Here is a 9,775-nt window from a genome sequence, read left to right on the forward strand (position 1 = left end):
TGGGCTCTAGCCAGGATGGCTGTCCCTGCCTTGTGGAGTCCGTAAGGAGGGCTGTCGAGGGCCACTGAGCCACCCCTGCTGGGCAGAGAGCCCTTTAGAACCTTACAGACTTGGGAAAAGGTAGCAGCTGAAGATGACCCTGTGTGTGGCCTTCCTTAGTTCCAGCAGACATCAGAGCACGCACTCTTTTCCTGCTCTGTGGTGGACGTCTTCACACAGCTCAATCAGAGCTTTGAGATCATCCGGAAGTTGGAATGCCCAGACCCCAACATCCTTGCCCACTACATGAGGAGATTTGCTAAGGTGACCATGACCTTCCCTACCCCTCCCCTCTTACCTCCATCACACTCACAGCCTAGCCACAGGCCTGAGCTCAACCCCTCTTTGTGATGGCCTTGGGGTTAAGCCTGGCGTTACCCCATTCTCCTTTACTTGAGTCTGGGGCAGACAGGTGGGTTTGTTTCAGTGCTGTTCTGGGGTTCAGAGGGTGATTTGTCCCTTACTTTGACATTCCCCTTTACGTACCTGTTGTTACTGTTCTGGGATGAGAAGTGCAACCTCAGGTAAGATCCTTGTGGGTAGAGCTAAGGGTTCCCTCTCCTTTCCTTTTCTCCTCTTTTCTCAGACCATCGGGAAGGTGCTGATGGAATATGCAGACATCTTATCAAAGAACTTCCCAGCTTATTGCACAAAGGAGAAAATGGTGAGGGTTAGGCTTTTTGCTTTTGAAGCTATCCTCAGAGCTGAGGGTGGGGTGATTCTCCTGACTTGTGATTCCCAGCAGGGCTGTGCTTGAGATTATGACACAAAATAATAAGAACCTGATGAGGAGTTCCTTTGTGCCTCCATTTGGTAGTTTATTCTCTACTGAGCTAGGCCTTTGCTTAGTCTTTCTTTCTTTTTATACATTCAGAGAGTTATAAAGGGTAATCCCATGAACACCTGGGGCCCACCACCCGGCTTAAAAGCAGAAACATTTGCTTCTAGTCTTCATTCAAGGAGAGCTGTCTGCATTGGTTCCAGATCTCAGTGCTTAGGGAGAGACACATGTAATATGTGTTGTAAATTCCCTGTGGCTTTTGGAGTAATGTGAGAGAGGGAGGGACTCTAGACTGATGAGTTCCGTGCTGAATAGAGCCAAACTCAACACCTCCCTCTGTCCCCAAAGCCTTGCATCCTGATGAACAACATGCAACAACTGAGGGTCCAGCTGGAGAAAATGTTTGAGGCCATGGGAGGCAAGGAGGTAAGTCTTAAGGTTTGGGGTTGCTGCACTTTTCCTTTGTTCCTGAGCTCCCTGGCCACAGAACTCCACCCTCTCCTGGCTGGGTATAGACCAGGAGTTTAGCTTGGGGTCTGGAGTGGTTTGAGCTGAGAGGTTTGAGTAGGCATTGGGGTAGAGGCCCTAGGAGGGAGGAGTGGGGGCACAGGAAGGGAGGAAAGCATAAGAGAACCAGCTTAGCCAAGCCTGCCTCCTGTGGATACAGTTGGACCCTGAAGCTGCAGACAGTCTGAAGGAGCTGCAGGTGAAACTGAATACGGTTCTGGATGAGCTCAGCATGGTGTTTGGAAACAGGTCGGTGGCCCCAGAACACACGGCCCTCAGAGCCAGGTGTGGTGCCTGGCCAATCCCAGATCCCCTGCCCCACACTCATCCATCCAGCCGCACTTATGTGGATCTTCTCCCTCTTCCTGCTGCCTGTCCCTGTTGGAGCCGCACCCTGAGTATGCTGGAGTGGAACCAAATAGCTGGTGCTGCTTTAGGGACAGTGTGCATTTCGGGCAGGGAGGGCTGCACTGTGGGCACATGTGTAGTTTCCAGGTGCGGATTGATGAGTGTGTTCGACAAATGGCCGACATCCTGGGCCAGGTGCGGGGCCCAGGGAATGCATCACCCAGCGCCCGGGCCTCAGTGACTCAAGATGCAGATAGTGTGCTCCGGCCCCTCATGGACTTCCTGGATGGCAAGTGAGTACAGCGCTGAGGACTGTCCTGTAGGGACGAACAGGGCAGAAGCAGTCAGACAGAGGAGCCTCTCAGGGAGGGGGAGCTCTCAAGCACTCACCCCATCCTTACCTGTTGCCTGGTCCTGCAGCCTCACACTTTTTGCCACTGTGTGTGAGAAGACGGTCCTGAAGCGGGTACTGAAGGAGCTCTGGCGGGTGGTAATGAATACAATGGAGAGGATGATTGTTCTGCCCCCACTTACTGACCAGACGGTAAGGACACCTCCCTTCCACTTCATCCTGCTGTGTCTCCCTAAACCTGCTCCACGCTTCCTGATTGAGTTTGGAGTTCTCTGCTTTTGACTGATTCGCTCTCTGCCCAGGGCACCCAGTTGATCTTCACTGCTGCCAAGGAGCTGAGCCACCTTTCCAAACTCAAGGTACTCTGGATGTGTGGGGTCCTTCTGAGGCTGGGGGTTGCCTGGAAGGAAGGAAATTTGAGCTTTGAAGACTGAAGCAGAGGGGAAGGAGAGGAACACGTAGCTGTGGCTGACAGGTGGGGGAAAGACTTTGATGACAGCCATAAGCTGTCCTGATGCTGTTGCTTTCTCTGGGGTTCTAGGACCACATGGCGCGAGAGGAAACCCGGAGTCTCACTCCAAAGCAGTGTGCTGTCCTTGACCTCGCCCTGGACACCATCAAGGTGGAGACCTCCCCCTCCTCCAGACAATCTTACTACCACACCCTCTTGGTCCTGGCATTCCATTCTGCCAGATTAGGTGTCCCTCGGGCTCTTGCCACCCCACATCCAGAAGAGAGTGATTTTTGTGTCCATATCTTTCTCTGCTATTCCATATTCCTGCTGGGGACCAACCAAAAAGGTACCTCCTGTGTGGTCTCAGGTGAATCGCCACGGACCTAGAACATTATTCTTGGGTTCTGCGGACAGTTTAGTTCACTTTGTACCTCATTGTCATTCGTGAATATTTTCCACTGGGAATTAATCTTCCAGATCCTAATACCCGACATCTGGCTGACCTCTTCACTTATGTTTAAAATCATTTGGGTTTGCGAAGGATTTTTTTTCCTATTACACATTCATTTATTCAACCAGGCAACATGTGTTCCGGGCACTAAACACTATGAAGGATGCAGAGAATCAGATATGGTTCCTAGCATCAAGATACTTATAACCTGGTAAAGTGATAAATAAGGCGGGTACATGTGGGCTGTGATTTAGGGCACTTCGGAGAGGTATGTCATAGGTATAAAGTGCTCTAAGGATTCCCAGGGGTAAAGCAACACTTCTGACTACTCTCTTCCTGAAATGCTTCTGTCGCATATCTTTGTCCAGATAGATTCATCCTTCAAGCATCACGTCCAGAAACGTGGCCATCCCTTACCACTCCTGCCAGATATTCAAATAATACTCTTAACCTGAGAGACTATGACTCTGGCTCTGTGTGGTGTTCCTGATATTGTTGTTTATTGAATGCCTCACCATCCTCTTCCAGCATCTTCGCTGAGCCTCTGCTCAGATGTCATTTCTCTGAGTTACATTGTTGGAGAGCTGCCTCTGTGTAAGGGGATGAGGCAGTAGCAGTTAGCAGTTATTCTTGTCTTTCAGCAATACTTTCATGCAGGAGGCAATGGGCTGAAGAAAACCTTCCTGGAGAAGAGCCCAGATCTGCAGTCCCTACGCTATGCCCTGTCTCTGTACACACAGACCACAGACACACTCATCAAGACCTTTGTGCGCTCACAGATTGCCCAGGGTAAGGCCTAAGGGCTTTGGGTCCCCGCCTCCCCTCCCTGATACATCTCTGTCCCTAGGGAGTCGGTATCCTGTAGCCCTCAGGGAGGATCCAAGTACTTCTTCAGAAAGCCGTTCAAACTCAGACACCAGGATTTCTTGATGGATCCCAGTACTTACCCCCACCGCACACTCATACCAGATAGGGGAATCACAGAGACCTGGGAAATGTGCCTGAGCTTTCTTTTCCCAGACTTCATCTGGCCAGTGCATGTGTGTTGAGCTCAAGGCGTATACCCTGTTTGGTAGGAAAAATCTGTGAGGAAGCCTTGAGAATGAGTGGCTGAGACGCTCATGAAGACTCAGCTTTGGGAGCCTAAGTTGGAAGCTCTCCAGGGGAGAGAAAGCAAAAGACTTTCCAGATTCTCCAGTGTGGGTGAGGAGAAGACTAAGAGAGGCAAACCACGGGAACAGTTGAAGGGAGGGTGCGGATCATGGGGCTCTGCAGAGCTGAGACTCCGGCCTCATGGGTGATGCTAGTGCACAGGGAACCCAGGCAGCTGATTTTCTCCCAGTGACTTCCAGTTCTCAGAACCCCTCCCTGCCTCCAGGCAGGCCCATTCATAACAAAACACATCTGCCTAGACATGGCTCAGACTGAAATTCTGGCCCTCACCCTGGGAAGGTCCTCCTGGAAAGGACCTTCAAGGCGCAGTTGTTGTTGCTCCTTCCAGGGAAACCTGGGCATGCTGCCTGGAGGAGTGAACCTGGTGGAGGGGAGAGTGGGAAGGCTTAGGCCTTACCGAGCTGTGGATCTGGTGCACAGAGCTGACCCAGAGGGGAAGAGGGATCTAAGCAGTTAGAATAGAGTTGACGGAAGGTGAAAAATACAAGGGACCTGCGGTACTGCTCCATTTTCCACGTATGTTCTTATTTCAAGTCCAGAGTGAGAAGAAGACAGAGCAGAAGAAGTTATGAGCCTTGCTCAAGGAGACGGGGATCTTTCACAGAGCTGAGTACATGTAAAGGCCTGTAACAGGGAGGATAGGAGTTAATCCAAAAGGCCTTTTGGAAACATTGAGCTTTAAGCTAGATATAAAGATGAGGAGGGGCTGGAATGGGCACACATGAAGTAACAGCAGGCAGGGGTGGCGACTGCAGGGAGGATGCAACTGTGAGTGTACGTTTTCTACCCACTGCTTTATCATTTAAGGGCCTAGGAAATTAGAGCCTACAACTTTCTCTTTTGTGCCCTGTGGCTCTCAGAAACCTTCTCTCTGTATGTTCTACTGCTTCTGTCCATGATTTGGTTGATCTTCAAACTGTTAAGTATAATTTGGAGCATTCGAGCATTGACCCCAGTTCTTTGACCTCTCTCTCCACACTACCCCATCTCTGTGCTCCCTCAGAATATGTGTAGAGCTGCTCTGAATGGCTGTTAACTCCTTGGACCTCTAACTGATTCTTCTTTCTCTGTCCTACTGCTGCTACCTCTTGACTTGCCTGTCCTCACTCAGTGCATGATGGGAAAGGTATTAGGTTTACTGCTAATGAGGACATTCAGCCGGAAAAGGGTACGTTATATACCGTGCAGATGTGAATCTAATATGGGCTAACACTGTCACCTGTGAACTAGAATGAGCTGCTTATGTTGGGGCTGGGGGAACCAGGTGTCAAAGTTCAGAGGCTCTATCCCAAGTTCCAGAGATGGGCAGTGTATTCATACAGTCTGAGATAGGGTTAACAATAGTTGTCCTCAGAATTCCCCCACCCCTCCATCTTAGGACAAAGAAGTTTTATCTGGGGTGCAGGGTACTGGTGTTTTCCCAAAATAGAGTGAGGCCTCTGCTGAGGGGAGGCTGAAAATCGGCCAGAGGGACTGGGGAGCTGTTCGCAGAGAGGTCCAGGTTTGAGCAAGAAAAAGTCATTCTGTACAGGGCAGCCTCCCAAGAAGGGGTCCTCCGCAGGCGGGAAGGTGCTGCTTTTGGCTAGATGGGACCCGCATTGTTCTGCTGAGACACCATGGGGTGGACATAATTCTTAGACGAAAATACAGGGTGGCAGCACTGTCCTTTCCCAGCATCTTTCAATGAAAAATTCTGCAGGCTAGGAGAGGTTTGGGGAACCTGAGAGATTCCAGGTGCAGTTTTGGAAGAGGTTTCGCCTAAGATGTTGTCACCCTGATTTGTATTTTAATACAGTCTCATTCTTTATCCCCATTCTTTTCCTTTTCCCATTACTTACTTCCCCGTAGCTTCTGTGGGTGATTACTTCTTGCTTTAGGATGTAGGATAGTAGCCTCCCAACTCCACAGTTTTACCCGGAATAATTAGGCCTAAAGTCTTAAAGTTCTCCAATGGGGGAATCATCTGTCCGTCTGTCCCTCAGGGTCCGGTGTGGATGATCCTGTGGGAGAAGTCTCTATTCAGGTGGACTTGTTTACACATCCTGGAACTGGGGAGCACAAGGTCACAGTGAAAGGTGAGTGGCATGGACTTACAGACCTCAGACCTTTTCTTGCCCAGTGGCCTCATCAGTCAAAGGCAGGGACTGCTTATCCCAGCCTTTCAGCTTAGCCCTCCTCCAAGGGGAATGCCACCCGGGGCTCAAGAACTGGGAATGCTTGATGGGATCCCTCACAGGTTTCCCATGTTTGTGCAGTGGTGGCTGCCAATGACCTCAAGTGGCAGACAGCCGGTATGTTCCGGCCCTTTGTGGAAGTAACCATGGTTGGCCCTCACCAAAGTGATAAGAAGAGGAAGTTCACAACCAAGTCAAAAAGCAACAACTGGGCCCCCAAGTACAATGAGACATTTCACTTGTAAGTTATGGGCTGGGGGCCTGAAGGACTCTGGGATGGGGGTGATCTGGGGGGTAAGAATTGAGAGGGGAGAGAAGGGATGGGCTGGATGGCAGCTGGGGTGAATTCATTTGAGGACACCCTCAGCTCTGGTCTCCCACCTTCCATCTACCCTGTGCTCACAGCCTCCTGGGAAATGAAGAGGGGCCAGAAGCCTATGAGTTGCAAATCTGTGTGAAGGATTACTGCTTTGCCCGGGAGGATCGTGTTCTGGGGCTGGCTGTGATGCCTCTGAGGGACGTGGCAGCCAAGGGCAGCTGTGCCTGTTGGTGCCCCTTGGGCCGGAAGATCCACATGGATGAGACAGGCATGACCATTCTCCGGATTCTGTCTCAGAGGAGCAATGACGAAGTGGCCCGAGAGTTTGTGAAGCTCAAATCGGAGTCTCGTTCCGTGGAGGAGGGGAGCTGAGCACCTAGGCTCCTGTGCCAACCAGATGGTACCAGTTCCACAAGTCAGGGCTAATGGGAGTTACTGTGTATCTTAGGGTCCTCGTAGTCAAGAGGCTGACTCATTCCGTTAAGGACGTTTAAGGAAAAGTTTGGGGTGGTGCGAGTATGGCTTTGCACAGAAAGGGTCATGAGTCCCTGACCAGCAGGTCTGTGATGCTGGGAGCTAGGCTGTGGGGGTTACCAGGCAGGGAGATTTTCCACAGAGGGCCAGACGTTTCTGAGAGTGTCAGCCATTCTTGGCAGAGGTTCTTCCACTCCCACACCCCTTCTCTACCCCTCTCCATACCACACCTTATCCAGTTAGATCCGAACATACCAATCATTAGAAGAACAAGTTTAGAAGGTCAGCTGCAGTTCCCCTCATAGACGTTCAACCCTACAGGAGGAACTTTGACTGTGATCCCTCTGTACCGGCTGGATGAAGGGGGGCCTCAACACTCCCTGGGAGGTCAGAGACAAACTTTTTCCAGAGGGTCATGTGGACTTCCCAGGCCCCTTGCTCAGAGAAGGGCCTTCGATAACCTCAGTAGCAGCCTCTTGGACTTCCTGAGGACTCTGCATTGTCCATTGGCCATTACATGAAATAAGAAACTAGGAATCTTTGCTGTTTTAAATTATTGTATGTGCCATTGTTACAAGAGATTATTGGCTAGTCTGTAATAAATTATCTTATAGCAGCCTTTGGGGTCTGATAATTCTGTTAAAGTGTGGAAAGCTGTAGAAATGACTTCCTTATATAATGATAGGTTTTAGACAAGTGTTCCTTTCCTGCCCTCCACCCACCACCGCCCACCCCCAAGTGGTGGAGCCTCAAACCGCTGGGTGAGTGGGGACAGATTTCTGAGAAAGGGGACGTGGTTGGAGGCGGGCTTGGGGAGGAGGGGCGTGGCCGGAGGCGGGGCTCTATTCCGGCCGGATCGTGTGGCTCCGGGGCACCTGCGCACAAAGGTGCGTTAAGATGGCGGTCGTTGGAGTCGGCGTCTGCGGAGCGATGGTGAGCAAGAGGCGCCCGAAGGTGGCGCCCGAGGAGAGGGTATCGCCTTTTCCCTCCCAACACTGAAGAGAGACTGTACCCCCATACTATCTCGCATTCCTAGCACTCTGTGTACTTCCCAACAGCTGTCCGTCTTCATACTTTCGTGTAAACTGTTCTCCCAGTACTGCCCATCCCCATACTCGAGTATACGGGTTTCCTAGATGCTCCAGAGAAGACTTACCTGCCCAGATACCTAGCAAAGGGGATCTTTATCCCCCAAATACCTCCCAGAGGGCATCCATTTATCTGGTTACCTCATAAAGCAGATACCCCCAAAACCTCCAGCTAAGGTACATTCCTATTAACTCAGGGAGTTTTGTCCACTTTTCCAGCACTATCTAGATTGTCTGAGAGGGAAGCCATGAATCCTATACCATATTTGACTTGAAAGTGGCACATTTGCTCTCATTCCTCTGTCATATGGAGCAGGAAACCTACTTCATAAGGAAAAGTCGAACTCTGGCTGACTAGCTTACAAAAGGCTTGCAGATTTGAATTAGTAGCTAACTTTTTAAAACCAGATTTTACGTTTTAAAAATGAGTATTTCTAGCTTTTGAGGAAAAAATCAGAAGAACTATTAACTCTTAGCTGACATTCCCACAAAGTGACAGGTGGTTGGAGCTGAGAAGCAAGTAGCAAATTAGTTTTTTGTAGTTCATTATAGACTCCATTACTCCTTATTTTGTCATTCTGGGCTTTACATTATTTCCCTGGTATGTGGTAGACACTTGAGTTTGTGATCCCTGATATAAGACTTTTGGTAATTTTCTGTGCCAGTACTTTGAGCTCTTAATGGAAACTGAAATTCAAAGAGGTTGGATATATGTTATATATGTTTAGGTTATCTTTGGTTTCTGTGATGCCCTGATTAGGATCAGAGATCATACTAGTAGCTAAAACCCAGGGTGAAATCTGTATTAAAGTGTTTTTTATAAGAGAATTCAATCAAAATATCTGCAGTTAGCTTCCTGGTGCATTTGATCTTGAAGAAATCGTGTGCCAACTCCTCTCTGGCGGGATCAGGCCAAGAACAAGGCGTTGTTTCTCTTTGAACAGCTGGTTTTAAAAGGGCCTGGCTCTGGTCTGTACCAGAAGTGATGTCTCAAAAGTGCCGTCTCCTTCACTCCAGAACGCATAGATCGTAACCCTCCTCTCTGTGGGAAATAACAGGCCTCGTAGTGTCAAGAGTTGGGGGTATTCTGCAGGCTGTATCTAATCAGAAGTAGAACAGACGTACCTTTAATAGTGGATTTTTTAAAAAGCAAAATCATTTCTATCGGCATAAGTATATAACTCACCTAGCCATTGTGAATATTTGGACTAGCTCCGTGAATGAACCTTGCATATCTTGAAGCAGAATGGCTAAGCTGAAGAGGCAACATGGAGTAGTGAAGATGGTATTGAAGTGGGAGTCAGAAAACATGAACAGTAGTCTCAGCTCTGCTACATACTTCTCAGGGGACCTTGACTTTTACCTTTTCAGAGGCTGTTGCTTGCATCTGTTAAATGGACTATGAATTCCTGCCATATATACTTCAGAGGGATCAAATGGGCTTATTTAAATGTGAAAACACTTTGAAAACTATACTATACATGTATAAGGGATTGTTGTCATTATTACAAATGATCCTCTGAGCTCTGATAACTTACAAGGAACTTGTCTTGCTGTGTCCTGGGTTCAAAATCAATAAATATTTGCTGAACGCATAATATGTGCCAGGTACTCC

At 49.2% G+C, this 9,775-nt stretch overlaps 1 protein-coding gene across 4 annotated transcripts in view; it reads left to right on the forward strand.

Annotated features, from left to right (window-relative positions):
* UNC13B (unc-13 homolog B) overlaps positions 1-7,680 on the forward strand; it is a 237,686-nt gene extending 230,006 nt beyond the window's left edge. For 3 of the 4 annotated variants that reach the window (XM_059924994.1, XM_059924997.1, XM_059924996.1), the window contains 12 exons: positions 160-303; positions 626-703; positions 1,169-1,246; positions 1,488-1,576; positions 1,816-1,968; positions 2,096-2,219; positions 2,330-2,386; positions 2,569-2,649; positions 3,574-3,721; positions 6,088-6,180; positions 6,361-6,520; positions 6,685-7,680. In XM_059924994.1, the coding sequence (XP_059780977.1) occupies positions 160-303; positions 626-703; positions 1,169-1,246; positions 1,488-1,576; positions 1,816-1,968; positions 2,096-2,219; positions 2,330-2,386; positions 2,569-2,649; positions 3,574-3,721; positions 6,088-6,180; positions 6,361-6,520; positions 6,685-6,970 (1,491 nt within the window). In that variant the 3' untranslated portion in view covers positions 6,971-7,680. Of the gene's footprint in view, positions 1-159; positions 304-625; positions 704-1,168; positions 1,247-1,487; positions 1,577-1,815; positions 1,969-2,095; positions 2,220-2,329; positions 2,387-2,568; positions 2,650-3,573; positions 3,722-5,216; positions 5,274-6,087; positions 6,181-6,360; positions 6,521-6,684 lie in introns of all 4 variants that reach the window. The other variant, XM_059924993.1, reaches the window with a different exon arrangement.
* Positions 7,681-9,775: the final 2,095 nt, after the last annotated feature.

Source organism: Balaenoptera ricei, chromosome 6 (genome assembly GCF_028023285.1).
Source record: "Balaenoptera ricei isolate mBalRic1 chromosome 6, mBalRic1.hap2, whole genome shotgun sequence".
Lineage (NCBI taxonomy): Eukaryota > Metazoa > Chordata > Mammalia > Artiodactyla > Balaenopteridae > Balaenoptera > Balaenoptera ricei.